Source organism: Planococcus citri, chromosome 4 (genome assembly GCF_950023065.1).
Source record: "Planococcus citri chromosome 4, ihPlaCitr1.1, whole genome shotgun sequence".
NCBI lineage: Eukaryota > Metazoa > Arthropoda > Insecta > Hemiptera > Pseudococcidae > Planococcus > Planococcus citri.
Genome location: NC_088680.1, coordinates 28274352 through 28298068, shown reverse-complemented (window position 1 = coordinate 28298068; position 23717 = coordinate 28274352). Strand labels below are relative to the sequence as shown.

The window sequence follows — 23717 nt, the reverse complement described above, 5'->3', positions numbered from 1 at the left end:
TTTTACCGAGTCAAAAATTGGGCTGACGTCATGGGTAACACTGGAAAATTTTCATCATTTCTTATCAGTGTTTCGGCGATAAAGATCAAAGAAAGCTGAAAGCTTGGAGCTTTTTGATGAACTTCGCAAGAATTTTTAAAGTTTGATGATTAAAATTATAATTAAAAGAAAAGAGGTAAAGTAAATTAACGTGGCACACATGGCCAGTCAGTATGGACTCCATACTAAGCAAGCTTTTTTGTTTTACAGCTCTTATACTCACAAATTTCTCATTTGCCGATAAAAAATCCATCATGTCTGTGAAGAAGATATTCGAAAGGCTACCTACGATTGTCAAACCAACGGTGTACGATTTATTTTTCAAACCGGACTTGAATACATTCAAATTTGATGGCAAAAGTACCGTTTCTTTGCAAGTGAGATCTTCCAGATTATGTGCTATTCTAACTCTTAAATTCAACAGAATATCTGCCTCATCACAGCTCATTGTGTTTCGAAGGACTCGTCTTCAATATGCATTATTTATATCACTAAATCTGTATGGTATGGTAAATCTCACACTTCTCAAGTAGTATCATAAAGCCATTTTCTTTTACAGATTCTGCAACCAACCAGTAAAATAATCCTCAACTGTGTTCATATAAACATAAGCCAGGCGCAATTGAAATTAGCATCAAGTGGCGAAATTCTTCCTGCGGAATGTTCTCTAAACGCCGAAGAAGAAACGTTAGAATTGAATTTCTCTACAACTTTACCTGCAGGCGATGCTCAACTTTCAATGGATTTTGTAGGGGAACTGAACAATCAAATGAAAGGATTCTATCGCTGCAAATATACAGCGTAAGCTTTACTCATGTTTCATGATTGTGATGTCTCTTCAGTACGCTTATTTCATTCTTTTCTGATTTTCAGAGTTGCTGGTAAAGAAGACAAATACTGCGCTGTAACACAATTCGAAGCAACCGGTGCGCGATGGTGTTTTCCATGCTGGGACGAACCATCATTCAAAGCTCGTTTTGACATCACCTTAGCTGTGGATCCGGATAAAGTAGCTTTATCTGTCATGGTAATTGATATGTTTTCGTATGCTGGAAAGCATCGTGGTTCGTGAGATTAATTCTGATTCGAATTTCAATTAGCCTGTAGAAAGTGAGAAAATTACTGCCGATGGAATCAAGATTGTGAAATTTCAAAGAACACCTATCATGTCGACGTATATTGTTGCGATGGTAGTTGGTGATTTTGATTACGTTGAAGATAAAACTAGTGATGGAATTTTGATTCGAGTTTACACTCCACCTGGTAAAAAAGAACAGGGTCGATTTGCTTTACATTGTGCCACCAAAGTATTGCCATTCTACAAGGACTACTTCAATATCGCTTATCCTCTTCCGAAAATGGATTTGATCGCTGTGGCAGAACTTTCCTTCGGTATGTGTGTCAATGAAATACGTTTTGTTAACCGTGAGTTTGATTAATAACAACGAATTCGTTGCAGGTGCTATGGAAAATTGGGGTTTAATCACGTACAGAGAAAATTATTTATTGGTTGACGAATCTAACACATCAGCGTCAACAAAACAAAACGTTGCTCTCATAATTGGACACGAATTAGCTCATATGTGGTTTGGAAATTTAGTCACAATGGTATGTTATAAGACCGATTAAAATTCATTATTTTTTTTTTGAACTCATTTCAGAAATTATTTATTCAATGTGTTGTTGCAGGAATGGTGGACTGATCTGTGGCTCAACGAAGGATATGCGTCATTCGACGAGTACCTTTGCTTAGCGTATTTATTCCCCGAGTACGATGCCTGGACTCAATTCGTTACCGATAGTTATAATACAGCTATGGAATTGGATTCTTTGAAAACTAGCCATGCAATTGAAATACCAATCGGCCATCCGTCCGAAATTGAAGAAATTTTTGACGACATTTCGTACAACAAAGGTGCCTCTGTGATTAGAATGCTGCATGGATTCATCGGAGATGATGTAATAAACAATTGTTGACATCTATTTGTGAACTTTTTCGAATCTGCTCTACTCTGTAAATGTTTATTTTTACAGCATTTTCGCAAAGGGATGAATTTATATCTAACCAGGCATCAGTTCGCTAATTCACAGACCGAAGATTTGTGGGCTGCTTTAGAAGAGACTAGCTCCAAGCCTATCAAGAGAATAATGCCTACTTGGACTGAACAAAAAGGCTATCCTGTGATTACCATAGAAAGTAGCGTGCAGGAAGCGGACAATACTCGTACTTTGGTTGTTCGTCAATCGAAATTTACTCTCGATGTTGATGACCAAGGTAATAAAGGAGTCACGAGTCAAAAATCGTATCAATTCAATCAAAATTCAACAAAATGACCCAATAAATAAATCCGAATTCTCCTTCATGAATGTTACAGATAATGAAGCATTATGGCTGGTTCCGATATCATTTAGCAAACGATCAAATCCGACAGAAGCGTGTTTCAGTACCATCCTGGAAGATCGTCAATGTAAAATATCTATCCCTAATGTGTCTCCTAGTGAATGGATTAAAGTGAATCCTGGCACAGTAGGGTTTTACAGAACTAATTATACAGCAGATATGTTGAAATTGCTAATTCCTTCGATTGCTGATAAAACCCTGCCTCCTGTCGATAGGCTTGGTATTCTGGATGATTTGTTTGCTTTGGTAAGTATTTAATCAATTTCATAATTGTATGTAATTGTTGTAAATTAATCAATGATGTGATTTACTCAGGCGCTAGCTGGTCAATGCGACGCTGTTCAAGTACTAGATTTAATGTTGGCGATGGTCGAAGAAGATAATTATTCTGTTTGGTCCAGTATTACTGTGTGTCTTCAGAAGTTTGATAATTTATTGAGCAACACGAAATTTGGCGATTTATTCGACGAGTATTGTCTGAAGTTGATTAAACCTATTTCTGAAAAACTGGGCGTTAATTCAAAGCCAGGAGAAGGTGAGATTTTTATTCGAACAAATTTGTCAAGTCTGTATAGTTCAACTTGCAAAAATTGAATTTGGCTGGAATTTTTGCGACCCTAAAAAATCAGCTGGGGTTTTATAAATATTGGTCTAAATGTCAGAAAAGACGTATTTCGGATTTTCGCAGCTACACCGCAGGAAAAGGATGAGGGTTGGGGGGGAGGGTGAGCCTAAAATAGTCAAAAAAAATGTTTTACAGTTTAATGCTGGTTTCTCTCGTACGAATATTATACATTATTTGCACTTCAGCTAGCTAGTTGGACAACAGAGCTCAAAAGTGACCTTGCAAACTTTCTTATTGGGGGGGGGGGTTGAAGAATTTTCCCCCCAAAATCAAGTCATGATTTTTAAGATTTCTGAATGTGTCATTCATTTTGCGAATAACTTCATGATTTCGAAGAAAATGTTTTTTAAGCATTTTTGAAAAATGTTGGGCTCAAAATTGAATAATCTCTTTTGAGCAGTTTTGATGAATTTTGAGTTCAATTTTTTTTTTTTTTTTGAAGAAGATATTTTGAGAATTGATTAGAATGAGTTAAAATTTTGTCGAAAAATCAAAACTCATTATGAAATCTTTTTTTGAGCTTTTTTGAAGAATTTTGAGCCCAAAATTGGGTCGTGGTTTTTGAAATTTTTGAAATCAAAACATTTTATCAAAACTTTGTTAAGTGCTTTTGAAAAATTTTCACCTCAAAAATGAGTCATGGTTTTTGAAAGTTTTGAAAAATGTCATGTGACTTATAAAAATGAATTAAAATTTTTGCAGAAAATCAAAAAATTCTATCCAAACCTATTTTAAGCTCTTTTGGAACATTTTGAGCCAAAAATTGAGTAATGATTTTTGAGGTTTTTGAAAAAGGTGTCATGCGACGTATCAAAATGGATTAAAAAATTTCAAGTTTATTAAAACTGACTATCAAGCCTTTTTTGAGCACTTTTGAAGAATTATGAGCCCATAGTTTCAGGGTTTTTTGAAAAAGGTGCTATGCGACCTATTAAAATGTGTTGAAATTTCGTAAGAAAATCGAAATTTTCCATCAAAACCTTTTTTGAACAGTTCTGATGAATTACGCCCTTCAATTTTGTTTAACCTTATTTTTGGAAACTATAAATCGAAGAAGGGATGTACTTACGAACAATCAAAGTGGGTTGAAATTATATGAGAAAATCAATTACAAGATTTTTAAAATGCTGTGAAATCTTATTAATTTTTGTTTTTGTTGCTTAATTTATCACAATTTCTTACCATTTCTGTACAGCTCACCTGGAGAAGTTGCTGAGGAGTTCGATACTTAATAGTCTGGTTAAATTCGGCGACCAAAAATTTCTAGACTATGCCTCAAGAAGATTCGAGGAATATTACTCTTCGCAAAAAGAAATATCAGCTGATTTACGTGCAGTTATATACAAAGGTGTTATCGCTGCTTCAGGCAAACCAGAATACGACTCCCTAATCCAAGTAAAGCGATAAGAAAAACACTTTGTGTAAATTCCATAATGATCTGGCCCTGGGTCAAATTATTCCATGTATTTTGTATCCACACTATCCACAGATATACAAAAATTCCGATTCGCAAGAGGAAAAGTTACGTATCTTGAGTTCATTTTCGTCCATCAAGGATGCAGATTTGATTGACGAAGCTTTGAAATTTACTCTATCGGTAATATTCGTTTCTGTTCATTAAATTAAGATTATGACGAACAATGTAACCATGACTTATGATTTTTTATTCGATGACAGGACGACGTCAACGATGCTATTGCCACAAGAGGTTTTATTTCGATATCATCATCAAAAGTAGGTCGTGATAAATCGTGGCAGTTTCTTAAAGAAAACTGGTCAAATATTTACTCCAAATATAAGGTGAGTTGATTGATACGATGACTTGTTCTTGTTTGAGGTTGTTTTGTTACTTGTTGATACATAATTTTCGTTATTTTAATAGGGTGGATTCCAGCTAACTGGTCTTGTTAATGTAACCGGTTCGGTTATATTCGGTGATGTTCGGGTAAAGTTGGGAGCTTATCTGTAAGTTTACTCTTTCGGCTGTTCGGCCGTTTTGTACAGTAATATTGTATGTATCGTATGTAAATACAGTCCACTTTTTTTTCGATGAGTTTTATTTCGAATATTTTCGTTTCGTATTTAATTGAGTCGATAAACATTATGGTCCTTCGGGCCGGATCGTCATAAAGATCTGGTCGAATTTAAATTATGAATTTCGTGAGAAAAGTTCGTTTTTCGATAGTTTCGTTTGTTTTGTCGTAAAAATTCGTTAATTTGTTGTTCGTGATGGGTGCCGGAGATGCCGCCAAGAAAGCTGAAGCTTTGGCGCAAAAACGAGCCGAAGAAAAAGATAAATTGGAACAATCAAAAAGGTCGTTCGTTCGCTACTGTGAAAAAGAACGGGCTACCATATCGGATTTAATTGAAAAAACACCATCATTGACTATAGCTACCGCATTGGAGGCTCATTTGGAATCCTGGAATAGTGCCTTGAACGAAATCGCGAGTCTTGATGCTCAATTGTTGGATTATATCGAAGCTACTGATGAAACCCTCGAAGCTGAAGAAGCTAAAGTATGTGAGTTTCATGATGACATGAGATTATATTATTATGATATGGTTGGCAAGTTAAAATTAATTCGAGAAAAAATAAATACCATGGGAGGTTCGCCTCGTCGATCTGTTCAAAATATTTCGTTCTCTGACTCGGTTCGTAATCCGATAGTTAAATTACAAGACGTTCCAGTTCCAAAGTTCGACGGAAGTTTTGCTAATTTTCCTGACTGGTATTTTGAATTCTCCAGCATCGTGGATAAAAACGAAAGTTTCAGTGACTTTGAAAAATTATACTTGTTAAAAAGAGCTATGGGAAAAGGAGCTGAAACTCTTCTCCAAGATATCGGAAATGATGGCAATCTTTATAGAGCCACTTTTAAAAATCTGTATGATACTTATTTCAATCAACGCCGAATAATTGCGGAACACTTTGCCAACTTGGTGGATATGCCTAGCATAAAAAATTCGTCCATTCGGGAAGCGGTGGAAAAAGTTAAACGAGCGTTACGCGGTTTGCAGGTTTGCGGAATAAATATCGAAGAAATGTCGCCCTTAGTAGCATTTTTAGTGTCGAGAAAAATCTCTGAAAAATTAAGAACTGATTGGGAAAACTCTAACCACGACTATTCTGTCTACCCATCGTTCGATTCGTTGGCTCGTTTTTTAATCAATCGAAGTTTTTCGTATGAAACGTCATCAGCTGCAAGCAATTCGTCGGATGCATCGAAATCGTCGACCAAGGACTCTGGTCCAAAAGGAAAATCATCGTCGGTTCCTGAAAAGAAATTATCAGCAGCAGCCAAATCTTCGAATGGTCCGAGTGCTCCGAAATGTTCAGTTTGTGATGATAATCATTATTTAAATCAATGCCAGGTATTTAAAAATAAATCCGTTAGTGATAGGTTTGATTTTGTAAAAATGAACAAATTATGTTTGAAGTGTTTTAACCCCTATCATAATGTATTTTCTTGTAAACGTAATAATTGTACTAAATGTAACGGTAAACATCATACCCTATTGCATAGGGAAATTTCTCAAAATTTTCATGATTCGTCGTCTGGTAGTGGTAATGGGTCGAGTGGTTCAAGTGTACCTCCAAAACCGCCTGAGGGTGAGGTAAAAAGTGTGAATATGGCTTCTGGCGCTACTGTTGGTTATACCCACGGGACAAATAAAACAGTCTTTCTTTCGACTGCAGTAGTTGAAGTAAAGGGTAAATTTGGATCAGAATTAGGTAGGATTTTAATCGATTTAGGTTCTGAAACTACGTTGATAACTCGTGAATTTTGTACTCGTGCGAAATTGAAAATAGCCAAAAATGATCATCCTACTATTTTAACTGGTATATCGAATAAGTCGATTGAGTTAAACTCGGTGACTAGTTGTATTTTGAGATCAAGGTATTCGGACTTTCAGATATCAATAGATGCTGAAGTAATAGATAAAATTCCTTATAAGGTGAGTCGAAATAATGTTCAGGAAATTATTAAGAATTTTCCTCATAACTTCGCCGAATCGTCTACTTTACCTTATGACGATGTTGATATACTTCTCGGAAGTGAATATGTTGAATTTGTTCTTGCTGAGAAGAGATATTTTGTCGATGGTTTGTGTCTGAGAGATAGTCCCTTTGGATATGTTATTTCCGGTGCTTTGAAAAGTTCACTTTTGGCTGAAAAGGTTTCGTTTTGTGGTTTGTCGAATTCGGAGCTATCTGCTCAATTTAAGCGTTTTGTATCGATTGACGAAGTGTCAGAATCCGAAAATTTGTTGAGTGAAAAAATCGTTGAGCATCGTATTTTTGAAGAACATTTTGAAAAAACCTACAAGGTGGATGAAAAAACTGGTCGATTCGTTGTTTGTTTACCAATAAAACCCTCGATCGTTAAATTAAATGGCTCATATGAGAGAGCTAGGTCGTTATTGATTAATAATGAGCGAAGGCGCTCGGAAAAGGCTCAAAATGAGTATTGTAAAATTTTTGCTGAATATGAAGAAAAGGGTCATATGACCAGAATTTCGTCTGAGCCCAATCCCGAAGCATATTTTATGCCTCATCATTTAGTTTCGAAGGAAAATTCAAGTCGTGTCGTTTTTAATGCTTCGTTTTGTGATAAATCAGGTACCTCTCTGAATGATCATTTGTATCAAGGTCCTGTTTTACAACCTGAACTTTCGACTAATGTGAATCAATTTCGTGAGCATGTGATCGGAGTATGCGCCGATGTGGCTAGAATGTATAGGTGTATTATAATTGCTAAGGAACATCGAATTTATCAGCATATTTTGTTTCGTTATTCGTGCGATGAACCAATTTTAATTTGTGAATTGAATACTCTGACAAACGGAATAGGCCCTGCCTCTTCTATAGCCACCAAATGTGTCGAAAAAATTGGTGATTCGATCGAAGTTGAGCAGCCTATTGCGGCTGAATCTATAAAAAAGCACTGTTATATGGACAATTGGATGTCTGGTGCGCCTACTGTAGAGAAAGCTATTGAGCTTCAGAAAACTGTACATTCGACTTTTGATCGTTTTGGTTTCTCTTTGAGAAAATATCAGAGTAATTCGCCTGAGGTTTTGTGTTCCATCGATAGTTCATTAATTGAGCCATTAAAACAGAAAGTTTTGGGAGATAGCTCGTTTATCTACGTTTTGGGGTTAATTTGGAGCCCTGAACCAGATACTTTGAGCGTTTCTGTAACTTTGGATAAATTACCCTCGAAGATAACCAAGCGTGTTGTCTTGTCTGAGGTTTCGAAATTATTTGACATACTTGGTATGCTCATACCTGTAACTATTCGAGCAAAAATTCTGTTGCAAGATCTTTGGATTGAGGGAAAAAACTGGGATGATGATATTTCAGATAAATTAAAGGCCGAATTTATGAATTATCGTGAACAATTACCCTCGTTGCATGCCTTTTCTATTCCTCGTTGTTATTGTACTTCGGTTAATGTAGTTTCTAGATCGCTAATAGGGTTTTGTGATGCGTCTGAACGAGCTTATTGCTCAGTAATTTACGTTCGATCAATAGATAATAATGGTAATATATTTGTTTCATTTGTGTGTGCAAAATCGCGCGTTGCACCGATTAAATCTATCAACACTAGTAATATTCATCGTTTGGAGCTTTTAGGAGCTGAATTATTGTCAAAATTGATCGTTCGTATTGGTTTGGAATTAAAAATAGATCGTGAAAATTTTTATTTGTTTTCGGATTCGCAAGTAACTTTGAGCTGGATCAAGTTGGATCCTATAAAATTGAAACAATTTGTGTCGAATCGAATTGTAAAGATTGTAGCCTTGACTAAACGAGAAAATTGGTTTTATGTGGAAACCAAGTTAAACCCTGCCGATTGTGGCACGAGAGGTTTATCTTCGAATGCGTTTCTCTCTAATTCTATGTGGTATGAAGGTCCGAGTTGGTTAACAGATAACGAAGTGTATGATAAGTACATTAGTACTGTATCGCCTATGTTGAATAATGTACCTGAGATGAAACTTGATCGTACTTGTATGCTTGTTTTTGCCTATCTGCCTATAGCATACATCGTTGAAAAATATTATTCATTGTATAAAATCCTCTCTACCATTGGTTATTGGCTACGTTATATTCGAATATTGAAAGGTTTGGTTGATGGTAAACGTAATGAGAATTTAGTCGTTGATATTTCGTTAGATAAGAATAGGAAATTCTTATCGGCGGGTGAGAGGAAACAGGCCATGTTCGTAATTATTCGCTTTGTTCAAAAAGAAAAATTTGATGTTGAATTGCAATGTTTGCAAAATAAAGTTAAATTTCCTCGTAAAAGTCGATTGAAAGCTCTCAATGTCTTCTTAGATGACAATGGCCTAATGAGAGTAGGAGGTAGATTGGAAAATTCTAGTCTATCTTATGATACGAAACATCCGATAATTTTGCCAGCTAACTGTAGATTTATGGAGAGATACGTTACGTTCGTGCATGAAAAGCATGCTCATGCACGTAGGTCCTTTTTGTACCACCATATTCGATCTAGATTTTGGATAATTGGAAATATTTTCCACGTTTTCAAAAAAGTATTTCGATTTTGTGTACCTTGTGGTAAAAGTGATGGAAAGCTGGGTCAACAATTTATGGGAGACCTTCCTCAAGAACGCGTTTCAGTTCAACGACCTTTTTCTGTAGTAGGTGTTGACCTTACTGGAGCTGTTACCATCAAATGTACGAATCATCGGACCTATAAAAATATAAAAGTATACCTCGTTTTCTTCGTTTGTTTCGCGATACGTGCAGTGCACATTGAAATTGTTGAGGATTTGACTACTGAGGCCTTCCTTAGTGTTCTCGAACGTTTTGTTGCTCGAAGAGGTTTACCCCGAATTGTCTATAGCGATAATGCTACCAATTTTATTGGTGCAAAAAATGTTTTATTAAACGATCCTTCGATTAATCGATTTTTGGGTGAAAAAGGTATTGATTGGCGTACCATTGCCCCTCATTCTCCGCACCAAGGTGGTCTGTGGGAGAGTGCTGTTAAGGCTGGTAAATCTTACCTCATTCGATCTATTGGAAACCAGGTTTTGAATTTGTTCGAATTGTCTAGTGTAGCAGCCAAGGTTGAGTCGATTTTGAACTCTAGGCCCTTGTGCTATCAACGAACTAATGAGTTTGTTGCTCCGATCTCGCCTGGACATTTTTTAATTGGTGCAGATTTTTCCGAAGTACCTGTGTCAGAAGCGAGTTTAGGTAATTTGAAAGCTAGGTATCGATTGTGGCGTCAGGTGGTAGATTCCTTCTGGGTCTCTTGGCATCAGAATTACTTGAATGAACTTCAGGTTCGCCATAAGTGGCAGAGTAAAGAGAAAAACTTCGAAGTAGACGATGTTGTTTTAGTTTCGGATAAAAATGTCCCTAATTTGAGGTGGCCAATGGCTATTATTGAAGAGGTCTTTCCAGACTCTTCTGGTATCGTTCGAAACGTAGTAATTAGAATGGCGAATGGTACAAAAAAGAGAACGTCCATTCAGAAATTGGTTTACCTACCTGTAAATGTTAACCTCGATTAGTTGTAAACTTTTGCGTTTTTTTTCTCGAATTGATGTAAATTTATCGAATTTTTTTGAAATTCCTGCTCGATTATGTCTTATTTTTACCGAATATTGTTCAATTTTTTTGTAATTTTTTTTTTCGTTTTATTTGTACTGTACTTATATCTGTTCTGAGATTAAGTAATTTAGCGTCAAATTTGTTTATATTTTTTTGTCTCTCTCGATTAATTTGATTAATAGTACTTACTTTTGTTAAAGATAAACTAGGTATAGCCTAAATTTATTATTTTATTTTCGAAGTCGTAACATGTATTGTTATTATTAATTTTTTTGAGAAATCGTAATTTTTTGTGTTTTTTTTTTCATTTTTTTGATTGAGGTTTTCCTCAATCGGGCGGAGTATGTTAATGTAACCGGTTCGGTTATATTCGGTGATGTTCGGGTAAAGTTGGGAGCTTATCTGTAAGTTTACTCTTTCGGCTGTTCGGCCGTTTTGTACAGTAATATTGTATGTATCGTATGTAAATACAGTCCACTTTTTTTTCGATGAGTTTTATTTCGAATATTTTCGTTTCGTATTTAATTGAGTCGATAAACAGGTCTCATCAAGTGTATGACTGAAAATTTCGCCAGCGATGAGATGGCTAAAGAAATCGATGAGTTTTTCGCTACGAAGGATAAAAGTGGGATTGAAAAGACGATTGATCAAGTCTTGGAAACGATTCGGAATAACGCGAGGTGGTTGAAAAAAGACCAAGAATTGGTTAAAGCTTACCTCGAAAAATTGAATTTGTAATATGCATTTTTTTGTTTTTATTTACCTACGCTCTATTCTATTACTTACTCTTGTGATATTTTCACTTCATTTTTATTACGATGTGTTCTTTTCATTTTTATACATTACAATATCATAATTCTTAAATAACACAATGCGTACAATTTATTTCGTATTTAAAAAATATTAAAACAATGATGATAAAAAAAAAAGGACAACTTGCTCCTACAGAATTCAAAACGAAAAAGTATCTCACAATTTTTCGATTCACTGAACATCCCATAATCTCTGTTCCTTTAATTTTTTATTGTCTGCAAATTAATTTGAGCCATTTTTAAGCATTTTGGCCAAGATTAAGTAATGATTTTTGAGGTTTTTGAAAAAGGTGTCACATGCAACCAATCAAAATTGGTTAAAATTATGTCAGAAAATCAAAAAATGTTATCAATGCTTTGTTGAGTACTTTTGCAAAATTTTCAGCCCAAAATTTGGGTCATGGTTTTCGATGGTTTTGAAAAAAAAAGGGTGTCATGTGACCCATTAAATTGAATTATAATTTTTGCAGAATATCAAAAAATCCTTTCAAAATAAATTGAAATTTTTGCAAAAAATTAAAAAATCTTATCAAAACCTATTTTGAGCTCTTTTGAAGCATTTTGAGCCAAAAATTAAGTAATGATTTTTGAGGTTTTTCGAAAAAGGTGCCATGCGACCGATCAAAATTGGTTGAAATTTTCGAAAATTTCCACTAATTTTTTTTTCAAGCCCTTTGGAAAAATTACAGGCTTAAATTTGGTTTATTTTTGGAAACTATCATTCGAAGAAGGGTGACTTATCAAAGTGGGTTAATATTATAAATGAGAATAAAATTGTAATAATATTCCATGTTAGATTTTCTCATTTTATGTGACCCATTTCGATGAGCCGTATCGAAAATTGACTCAATTTTGGACTCCAAATTTTTCAGAAGTGCTCAAAAAAAGTTATCATATTTTTTGATTTTTTTGTCAAAATTTTAACCTATTTTGATGTACCTATTGTGTGACATTTCTTACAAAAATTCCAAAAATCATGGCCCAATTTTCAGCTAAAAATTCTTTTAAAATGCTCAACATTTTTTTTCTATAGAAATACCTACACATTTGAATTTTAAACCATTTTTATGGGTCACAAAGTCACTTTTGAATAATTCTACAACAACTGGGCGTCATGACTTTGAAATTCGCTTGTCAGTTGTCTCTTACTTTTTCGTGAACTCACTCTTTTATGCTATGGATGGATATGAATTTTTTAAAGCCCATCTATGTAAATGACGCCTGCGTATTTACGCTTTATTCGATACGAGTACTTACTCATGCGATATTTTCACTTAATTTTTCACTGCAATGGGTTCTTTTTCATACACAACAACACCATAATAATTAAATAACACAATGCGTACAATTTATTTCGTATTTCAAAAAAACATATTAAAACAATGATGATAAAAAAAAAGAAAAAGAAGAAAAGAAAAAAAAGGGTAACTTGCTTCTACAGAATTCAAAATAAAATAATAATTTTTAAAAGTACAAGCATCTAAAAAAAATACTGCGTAAAGAGAAAAAAAATGGCAGGAAGCATAAAATCCTAACATTAACGTATAAATCCGGAAGAAAAATTGTAACAAAAGGGGCAAAAGTGGATAATTAAATGCATGCAAATGTAAATAAAATGAATTTCGGAATTCCAAGTACATATTTTCCAAAAAAAGCTATGTTAAATTTAAAGCAAGTATATTCTTATTATAAAGGAACCATTTACACAGAAAGAGGTGAAAAAAAAATGAAGATGAAAGTAGTACAACAATTTTCAACGTAAATCTTAGTATCTCATTAACAATGATATGTGCACTCTCGTATGTATTATGAAGACGCGAATTCTAGATCGATAGCACCATTCCGAGGAATATTATTTCTTATAACCAAAAGTGCTTCTGCCAGCAGATTCTCTCCTCACGGGTAAAGCGGAATGCGACGCTGATGGGCTGACTTTGGTAGCTGAATAATTACTAGAAGAGTTCAAACTCGTGCTACTGATCGCTTTCACGTTGGACGACAAATTTAAATTATTTTCACTAACGGACCAACGATTTTTCGACATTTCCGGTGATCTATCACTCGATCCGTTTATTCTGCTGCCTTTTGGCGATGGCTCTTTGATTCTGGACGGAATTCCACTCTTGAATTGCGAACTATCTGCAGGGACGTTTGCTTTGGAGCTGTTTTTGAATGAGTTTTTCCTCACTGGTATACCCGACGGCTCATCTTTGGTAAATGTGTTTTGGCGTTGTAAATTACCCGGAAATTCTGGCGAAGTAGATCCAGCTGATTTTATATTGCTCGTACCTGTAAATGAGAAACAAAAAAACAACATATTAGGAATGTTGTGTTTGATTTAAATTACGACAAGTAAGAGGAGATATTTTTATACTGACTTTTTGACGTGGGCAATTTACTTTTGACAATTGGAATTCCACTTTTAACCCTTGTGACCGGTTTGGCTATTTTAGCTTTGCCATGTTCAACGTTACATTCAGCGTCTGAACTCGTATTACAGGCATCTTCGCTCTGAGGTGATTTAGGTGGTTTGGAATCGTGATTTCTAGAGATTTCTTCGAAATCACCCTTGGTTAGTGTTCTAGTTTTGAATCTATCCTTTTCCGATGATCTACGTTCTTTAATTGCAGCATTTTTCTTGCCATTTTCGGTTATTGTTCTCGGTGGCGACTTGGTTGGCGATAGTTTGACCGTATAAGTGTTATATCTGTAAAAAAAAAAGTGAACGATATTGTATTGAACTATTTCATATAAATTCAATTTTAAGTCTTACGTTATTAGCAAGCAACGAGACTATTTGGCAATTTCTGCAAAAAATGAGCCTCTCGCCCTTTCCTCTCCTCCCCTCTCCAAATACAAAAAATTGAAAATAGTTTAAAGAAAATCAATTCTTGCTTCAGAATTCCTTCAGATGACCTTTCCGGTGCAGAGCTCTCACAAGTTGAAAAAAAATTCCAAAAAAATAAAATTTTCAAAACTTTTTAGTTCTTAAACTGTTGCAAATGTCTCAATTTTTAAGAAAAAATTTTCCTTGTCCCCCTACTCAAGATAGTATATGAGTTCCCTTGTATAACCCTAATAAAAATAATTTTTTTTTTAAATGAAAGAAATTTTGAAAAAAAATCTGTCAAAATTTTCTATTCTTTCTGTTATAATTGTTATAATTAGTTGACTTCATTTTCAAAAAAAAAAAAAAAAAAAAAAAACACCCCCTACCCCAATAATATTGACCTCGCTGTAGGTTTCAGGACGAAGGGGGGGGGGGGTAAAAATTGAAAAGTTTCGGTTTTTATTCTACCTTTTATAATTCGGGGGGGGGGGGTTAGAAAAGAGAATTGTTGAAAGAGATTTTGAATTTGAGTTTCTGGCGCACAAACGAGGTACATATTTTTAAAAAAAATGCTGGCTTTATGATTCATTCAATTTTTTTTACTTCAACAAACTTGGAGAATAGGGGGAGGGTTAACAATAGGGAACTGTAATGTTGCTTGAAGAGACGAAATAGGCTTATCGTGAACATGATATTTATTAAGAAAAATTTTTGTCGCCGAAATTGGAAACTTCCAATAACATTTTTTTCACTACATTAAAATTTTTTTTCAAACTTTGAGAGGCTTTCGGTTTGAAATAATTTTTAGTTTGGAGCTTTAAGTTTCCAGGGATTTTTCTTCATAAAAACCAACGTGGTAATTCCTCAATTCGACCAAAAAAATGCGATTTTGAAAGTCATGTCTTCCGATTTTGCTCAAATTTTTCAAGTTTTTACTTCTTTTTTCAGTGTAACAGTCACAAAGGAGAACCTGAAGCTCCATGGATGAGGTTTAATTTAAAAAAAAAAAAAAAACTAAGGCTATATATTCCTGTCCAGTGTTATCGAAAACATATTATTTCACAATGAAAAGAATTTGTTTGACTTTTACCCCCTTTGGGGAGGTGCTAGGGGCCGTGGATCGAGCCCAATCAAAAATCTGACGTCATATTTGTGTTCAGCGTCACCAAAAACATACTATTTCATGTGTCGCACGAACAAAACACTTTTTTGCACTTTTACCCCATTTGGGGAGGTGCTGGGGGCCGTGGATGGGTTCCAATCAAAAATCTGACGTCATATTCGTGTTCAGCGTCACCAAAAACATACAATTCGATATATCACATGCCCCAGATTTTTTTTGAAAGTTTTGCCCAAATTTGGGGTTAGGGGGTGCTCCGGCTCCATTGAAAGATCCCATCTCAAAATTTAAATATTTCGAAAAACCATTAAAAGGTACATCTATGGACATTTTTTCAGAATTTTAAACGGTAGCTCCCACTTACAGCGCCATTTTGAAATTTAAACTTTTAATTGGAAAGTTCAACTTTCAACTTTTGAAAATGTCAAAATGCTTAAAAGTTCAAAATGCAATGCCCTTTCGAATTGTGAAATCAGTTTTGATCAAAGTATCATAGCTTTGGAGGTATGCGCTGCTGAAGTCGAGTACCTCGAGAGACAATGTGAAAATAATTTAAGCTCCCCCCCCCACCGACCCCCTGAGGGGCCTGGGACCAGACTGATTGCGGGTTTCTTACTTATTGGGTGGGTAGACATTGTAAAACAAGATTGAGCGAAATCGAAGAACATGACTCAAAAACGTTGGTCGAATTGAGGTGGAATGCTCCAACATGCTTCAGAAAGCCAGAGCAAAAAAGATTTAATGAAAAAAGAACAATTTTAAATAAGGTCGATCACCTTAATTTTTATACGAAATTAAAAAAAAAATAGTCCAGAGAAATGAAAATTATCGATTTGATCGATATTCTCGCATACGTACCTATTTTTAATTTCATGGCGTTTTTGTTTTGGCGTCGTCTTAGTAACTTTTTGATTCTTGGTAGGTGGGTAATCGATGATTTCTTCAACGTTGGTCAAACTACTGTCTAGGTTTGCTTGATCGAGGAACGATGGTGGTCCGATGTTTTCTAAATCGCTCGATTCTTTCATACTTCGCATTCCCAGGGCAATGCATTGGTTCAGCAAATCTGAAATTGAAATTTTACCATATTAATAATCGTAATCAATAGTAAACTTGACAGAACTACAATGCTACTCGAAGCTTCGTGAATTCTAAAATTATTATTAACTACTACGCAACGAAATAAAATGGTTTTCTAATTTTTCAAAACCCATCTACTGAAAATAATAATAATAAGCCCAAAAGAAGCGACTAATAAATAATTGTCATCAAATGTCTTCAATTCTACTTTTTCGTCTACGGTGATTGACCCCAAATAAAGCAATATTTTCATACCTTCGAGGTCACATTTTTAGGATAAATGAAAACGAACGTAATCGCATCGCTGATTACAAAACTTTCACACATTTAGAAGAAATAAAAAAACGATCGAAGAAGCTAAATAAAAATTTACAGCGGGACTTCTGTTCAAATAATAAAAAAATCGAAGCTCGTAAAAAAAATCCAATTACTTTTCTCTTCCTCCTCGGATAACTCTTTATTAACCATCTCATTAGCGAAGGAAAATTCGCTCTCGGTGGTTGAGATGGCGACTAAATTGGCACTCTCCGGTGTACAGTCTTTGATAAGCGTTTGATCTTCGGCGAGTAGATCTTCGGTGATTTCAGATAACGTAGAACTCTGGGAACTTTTCCTTTCGTGGAACGTGTCGTTGGAGTCGTGACTAAGCGACTGGAGACCTTTGGCGATACAGAAATTCAATAATTTTTCTTGATCTTCGGAAGACAATTCGACGTCGTCTTGATCATTACACGACGATAGAGGTAAAATGCTGTTTTGCAGGAAGCTGTCTTCGGAAGGGCACAACAAAGATAGATCCGAATTGGAAGCTGCGTGACTAATGGAAATAGGTGTATCTTCGGTGCAAAAGTTAATGGTCGAGTCTGGCAGAAGTGGAATGATGGAACGAGCGGTGTCGTGTTCGTCTTCGGTTGAGATCACGAAGCTTTTCGTTGTTTGAGGAATAGATGTCTGAGACGATGGTTTACCGCTATCGATACAAGCTTTCAGCATTGCCTGTTGCTCTTCGACGGTTAATTCGACATCTAGAGTATCTTCTTTGACGTCAAAGGTGGCCGGTCCGCTGTCTTTATTAAGAAGTGTGTTGGTATTACCGGTACTGGTGTTCGAACTGGAAGAGGTGCTTTTGACGAAACACGCGTTCGGTTTAGATTCGGTGGCTTCTTCGTTGACTGGAGCTAATTCGTTGACCAGTTGAGGTTCGTCGTCGAAGGTCAACGAACTCAAACTGGTCGCTACCGAGAACTGTATCGGTGTATTTTCATCCTTGAATACGGTTACCGAGTCTTCGAACACGCTGTAAGGTAGAGCTGACTTTACCTTAGGTTTGCATTCGTCTTCGGGGCTGAAAAACTGATTATTTTTAGCCACCGGGTACGGACTGGAGGGTACCGTTTGGGTGGGCGAATCGGGTAATTCGCTCGGACTAACGACACCACTAACAACGCGACTAACTTCACTCACCACCGAACTACGATCATCGGCGTGCTCGCCCCCGCAACTACTAACCGAATCTAAAGAACTACTTCTAGAAAACATTAGAGGCGTTTCGAGTGCATTCTCAGCCACCATTTTCTTATCATCTTCGTAAGTTTTCGATTCATTATGGGCAACGCTACCTGTAACCAGCATCTCGTTTTTACGCAGATCGTTGCCTTGCTCGCGGAATCTTAAACTGTAATCGGTCGGCTGATCCAAATCCGTTTCGGCGTAATCTCCGAAAGAGTCGTCTACATTGTAAGGCTCTTCGACTTTACGGAATCCGTTGGTTTTCGACGCGTGCCCGTTGTTGTCGTCGTCGTCGGAATAACTGAAGCTCTCCTTCTTACCGCGATTTTCTTCCGATTTGACTAATATACCTTTATTCGCGCCTACCGGACTTTTACTAACTCGCGTAAGACTACCGTTCTCCTTGATTTTGTCACTTTCATCGAACGATAAAGATAAATTGAAGCGTACCGAGTTACCGCTTTTTATCATCGGTTCCGATGATTCGCCTGTGATGTTGTTTTTCATCGTCGTCGGCGTCACCGTTCCACTTTTACTATTATAATTAGCAGAACGTTCGCCGGAGGCGACAAACGAAGATGTTGTTGTCGTCATCGGCGGCGGAGTCATCGAATCGTAACTCATCTCGGACACCTCCAACTGACCCAAATTTTCCGATTGCTCGTTTAACTTGGCGTCGATCTCTTGCTCGAGAGCGCGTCGTTTTCGCATCATTAACGTGGCGTTTCCGCGATTCGAATCGTTCATTATGTTCGCGTCGGCTCGACACGCGAGTAAGTTTTTCAGAGCTGCTGTGCTCGCTACCGAGATCATTTTATGCTTGGAGTGTATCAGAGATCGAAGCATAGGAACGGCGCCCAATTCGCATAGTGTGATTTGATCTTCGGCGCAACGAGCTGTCAAATTCCATAATGTGCCGCAAGCGTTGCTAACGATAGTCAAGCTCGGAGATTTCAGCTGATGCAACAGCACGCGCAAGCAGTTGTAATTACGCAATATCACCCTGCGAACATGGAAATTCAATCGGTAATCGTTAATTAAATTGTAAAGTAATATTTTAAAACACGTCGAGAGTGATAAGAAAAATTTGTTTTTAAAAAATGTAAAAAAATATAAAATCAAGTCTGAGGTGTAGTGCCTATTGTGGGCATTAAAACAGAAAAATCAAAGAAAAACTTTTAGATTTACGAGTTTACGAGTCGAGGATTTTAATTTTGAAAACAGCACCGTTGATCTGTCCACAAACACTATGCTTTTGAAACACCTTGGCTTCGTGTCACCACCATTAGCAGAAGAAAAGGAAACGAGATATTTTCGTTTGTATGTTTATTTACTGACTGACTTCAGACTTGACCTAACATCATAAAATCTACACAAGGTAGCAGTTCTTTGCGTTTCGTTAGGGAGAGAAGTTGAAACCAGGGTAGAACAATGCACAGGAAAGAGAGAAGGCAGACGCGACGGGTCAGTGAGTATGCAGGTACCTAAGATGATGAAATTCGTGGGGAAAAGTCTATTGTTTAGGAAGGAGTGAGAATAAGACAAGACAGGATCGCGAGCTCCGCACTTTGAAAACATTTGTTTCAGCCTTTAAAAATGATGATTATTTTAGAAAGCTTTTGCTCTCATTTCGCTCCAAATAAATTTGCTTTTTTTTTCAAAATTGGAATTTTCAGAAATCATTGGAAATCATTGATCAACTTGAAAACTGTTAGGAATAAAAAAATCAATTTTTCACATCAAAAAACGATATTCCATTACTTTTTGAATCATTAAATTAAATTTTCAAACGCCTTCGCGTACGCTTTGCTCAGGCCAGTTAAGGAACATCATATTGTTCACATTTTCAAACAATTTTAAAAATAGAAAAATTAACTTGCAAACTTCAGAATTTACACACAAATTATTTCAAATTTTTAAATTTTTTTTAACAACGCCAGACGCCGCCGCTTTTTAAAATGTTTGATGCTACGAGTATTTTGGGCGTCAATATGTTCAAGACACTGAAATATGATTTTCAATTCTGATAACGATTATTTGTCGGAAAAATTGCATGGTCTAACACCCCCCTCGCCCCCACCCTGGTAATTTGTAAATTGAGAAATTATATCTACCACAAATAATCACTGTTTACAAGAAAAAAACCGGATATAAAGTACGATATAATGTCGAGTTGAAAAATCGAAAAAAACAAATACAGCCGAGTAAATAGCGAGGACTGAATTATAAAAGAAGTTTAAGATTAACTTGGTTTGAACTTTCAACCCCCCCCCCCCCTTTAAAAAAATGAATACTCACAACATCAAAAAAATGTAGTTTGCCAATAATTTGAAGATCTTTTCTTGCATTTGAGGAGCGATATTCCAAAACGCCCTTAGTCCACTTTTTGAAATTTTACAGGAGAAGGAAAAAACGTGGTACGTAAGAGGTTACGTTACATTTGGCATTGGTGATTGTTCTGTTACCTACCCAAACACTTCCCTGGTGCTATGCTTTAAACATTTTTACGCGATATGTTGATTAGTGCCTCTGAGCGTTCATGAAAGTGACCTATGTTGACAAAGGCCGTTTTGGAAAATTTTTTTCAAAATGTAAAGTGATTAATGTTTTAATAGCTATTTCTCAACTGTTCGTCGAGATTATTTTTTTTAAAGTTGTTTTTCATTTCATCGGGTGAAAGGGGTTTTTCAACTTTTCCGACAGATAGGTACGTAAAAATAGGGGTCAAATGGGTCAACTTCACCTATAAAAACTTTTTTTCATGTTTTGAATAAAAAAATCGCGTTTTTTTGCAAACTTTGAATTTTTTAAAATCGACTTTGCAACATGTTACCATGCCACTTTTTTAATATTATGTTGTTCAGCATAAAAAGTTGTGCATAATATATTTTTTTCAGAATTTTTGAGAGTCCGAACGATATGAAAACTATGTTTTGAAACTTTTTGAGCTAATTTTTTGTACAATATAAAGTGGCAACACCAGGCATCGTAGCCGGTCACTTTTATAGTGACTTAAGTCACTTTTATCACGAAATGTAACTTTTGGTAACTTTTTTCATCAAAAAATCACTATTGGTCACTTTTCTTCCAAAAAAAGTCACTTTTTTGTTGTTTTTTTTCGTTTTTTAAACAAAATTTTCATCCAAATTATCGTTTTTTTACTCATTTTCAAAGGATTTTATGACAATTTTCTTTATTAAACAATTTCAGAATTTTAAGAACACAAATTTTTACTTTTCGAAACATCAATTTTCGAAAGCTTTTGCCCTCGCTTCGCTCGGGTTTGTTTTCTTTTCTTTTTCAAAATAAAGAGAATTTTTTTTAAAAATCAAGTTGTAAAGCCAAAAAATAAACTTCTTACAAAAAAACATGTTTTTTTGCCTCTCAAAATACAAATTTTCAAGAGCTTTCGCCCTTGATTAGGCCTATCTTTTTTCATTTTCAAAATCAACTTCCTTCAAAAAAACATCATTCGAATTCTAAAATTTTAAAAATAAAAAAATTAACTCCTCGTTCTTACATTTTTGTTTTTAAACGGATTTTCCGGTGGGGCCAGGCGGGAGAATAAAGTAATAATTTTTAGGTGAGATATTGAAAGTTTTTTTGCTTTTGTTTTTCGATTTTTTGCTCTCCTGAACGCTGGAATTTAAAAAAAATGGTCACTTTTTTGGTCACTTTTTTCACTGATAAAAGTCACTAAAGTCACTTTTTTTAGAAAAATTTGGCTACGATGCCTGGGCAACACTGATTTTTAAGATATCACCAAAAAGCCTTTCGAAACCCTAACTATGAGAAAAAGTTCCATTTCGATAGGTATCGCGGTTATATTGAGTAATCCACTGTTGAAATGGATGATATTTGAGGATCACTGAAACTGGCTACCTTTAAAAATGGGCTAGAGGGATGCGATTTGCACCATTGGTCATCCCTTCGGAAGGTCTTTCCACAGGAAAAATTTCAAAAAAATCGACGAACCTCCTACCACTTCTTGGTCCAATTGACGTGGAATAGCCCTGCTCTTTAATTAAAACACATTTCCAACAATCACTGGATAAAGGCCGTTTTGGCGGGACTTTCATTTTTCAATTTTTTTAAAAATTGGCTTTTTAGATGGGATTCGCGCTGTATTTGGGTAGATTAGAAGTGTAGGTATGAGAGTCCATACATTATCCACCAGAAGGCGCCAAAAAACGCAATTCGAAAAAAATGGTCTTAAGTGCGTTTTGGAATATCGCTCCTCATTTCAAATAATTTGGTCATTTTTTATTCTTTTGAAAGAAAACAACTTTGATACCATTTACAACGATTCTTTCAGATTTTTAATCATTTTGCTAAAATCCAGCTTGGTGTTTCGTTTCATCAAATTTTGATAATTTTTTTTTAAGAAATTTAATTTTATAACATTAAGTATTTGAACTTTCTTTTTACATTTCAATCAATTTGAATATTATTTTTCTCAATTTTGACATTATTTTTCCAAACTAAATATTACAATGTTTTCGATAATTTTTTGCCATTTTAACGAATTTTTCTTTCATTTGAAATAGTTTCAGCAAAATTTTACTCAATTTTAAAAATATACTTACACATTAATTTATGAATTTTCAGATTATTTTCAACTGTTTTCAGGTTATTAGACGTCTTCTAACACTTTGCGACAAAATTTAACAAATTTTCCTTCTATTTTGAACAATTCCTCAATTTTAAAACATTTTCGTTCTTTTAATAAATTTGTTCTTCATTATAAAAAGTTTTTTTCAGATTTTTAATGGATTTAAAAAACATTTAATAAATTTTTACATCCTTTTCAAATATTATATTTCAGCCATTTCAAAAAAATTTTCACATAATTATTATTTCAAACAATTTTTATTATTTTTTTTTCAAACTTTTTCAATAACCTTTTTTTTGCCATTTTGATACATTTTTCCGCATTTTTAAAACACTGTTGCAATATTTTACTCAAATATGAAAATGGTTTCTGGGTTTTTATACAATTTTTAATGATATTTGGGTCAATTCGGCAAATGTTTTTAGTATTTCGATTTTTTTTTAACAATAAGTAAAATGTATTTGATTCAAGTTTACCTTCAACCAAAAAAAAAAAAAAAATTCTGTCGTCATCCTCTGAAATTCTCAATAATAAGTTTAGCAATTTTCATGAATTTTTGAAAAACATTTTTGCTGATTTTCCAGCTATTTAAGTACGATAAGACAACTTTTTGAAGAATTTTAATTTTAAATATCACAACAGTGAAATTTTTCTGCAACTGACCCCTTCAACAAGACTGAAAATCGATGAAATGAAAGATTACCAATTATTTCAATAAAAGGGAGAGTCGAATATATTCCTCAAACTTGTTCAACAACCCTACAAAATAATTTCAGAAATATGGCATAATTTATGATTTCGAAAGGTAAGGATGATTTTTAGAAAACCGAGTGAAAACCAAAATCATTAGAACATCAATTTCAGAATACCTATTAAAAAGCGAAGAAACACAATTATGGTAAAATTGCAAAATAAAAAAAATACCACAAGCCAGCTAAAAAGATAATTCAAGAAAAAAAACTTTTCAAATTTTTTTTTTTTTTGTAAAATTTTGACAGCAAAAAATATTAAATATATTTATTTTAAATAGAAACCTTATAAGGGAGGTGGAAGGAGTGGTAAAGGGATTCGATCGAAAAAATAAATAGATATTCGTCT

At 34.9% G+C, this 23717-nt stretch overlaps 2 protein-coding genes across 4 annotated transcripts in view; one reads left to right on the top strand and one right to left on the bottom strand.

Annotated features, from left to right (window-relative positions):
* The first annotated feature begins 39 nt into the window (after nt 1-39).
* Nucleotides 40-11528, top strand: LOC135842531 (puromycin-sensitive aminopeptidase-like). The gene is made up of 15 exons (XM_065360030.1): nt 40-175; nt 250-416; nt 599-840; nt 913-1066; nt 1140-1431; nt 1499-1647; nt 1729-1998; nt 2074-2314; nt 2415-2686; nt 2756-2975; nt 4261-4460; nt 4555-4662; nt 4743-4865; nt 4948-4966; nt 11198-11528. Exons 2-15 carry the CDS (start codon nt 294-296, stop codon nt 11392-11394), a joined length of 2610 nt encoding a protein of 869 aa, XP_065216102.1. The 5' UTR covers nt 40-175; nt 250-293; the 3' UTR covers nt 11395-11528.
* Nucleotides 11529-12790: 1262 nt separating this feature from the next.
* Nucleotides 12791-23717, bottom strand: part of LOC135845942 (adenomatous polyposis coli protein-like) — a 28663-nt gene continuing 17736 nt past the window's right edge. For all 3 annotated transcript variants that reach the window (XM_065364833.1, XM_065364835.1, XM_065364836.1), the window contains 4 exons: nt 16930-19010; nt 16277-16484; nt 13847-14175; nt 12791-13757 (listed from right to left, as the gene is read on the bottom strand). In XM_065364833.1, coding sequence (XP_065220905.1) covers nt 13321-13757; nt 13847-14175; nt 16277-16484; nt 16930-19010 — 3055 coding nt within the window. In that variant the 3' untranslated portion in view covers nt 12791-13320. The remainder of the gene's footprint in view (nt 13758-13846; nt 14176-16276; nt 16485-16929; nt 19011-23717) is intronic.

Bases quoted from the DNA above. Each gene is read 5' to 3' on its own strand.
- LOC135842531 (XM_065360030.1), top strand. From the start codon at position 294: ATGTCTGTGAAGAAGATATTCGAAAGGCTACCTACGATTGTCAAACCA. The intron at 2,315-2,414 runs GTAATAAAGGAG...TGAATGTTACAG, and splicing joins TCTCGATGTTGATGACCAAG to ATAATGAAGCATTATGGCTG. The intron at 4,461-4,554 runs GTAAAGCGATAA...CACTATCCACAG, and splicing joins AATACGACTCCCTAATCCAA to ATATACAAAAATTCCGATTC.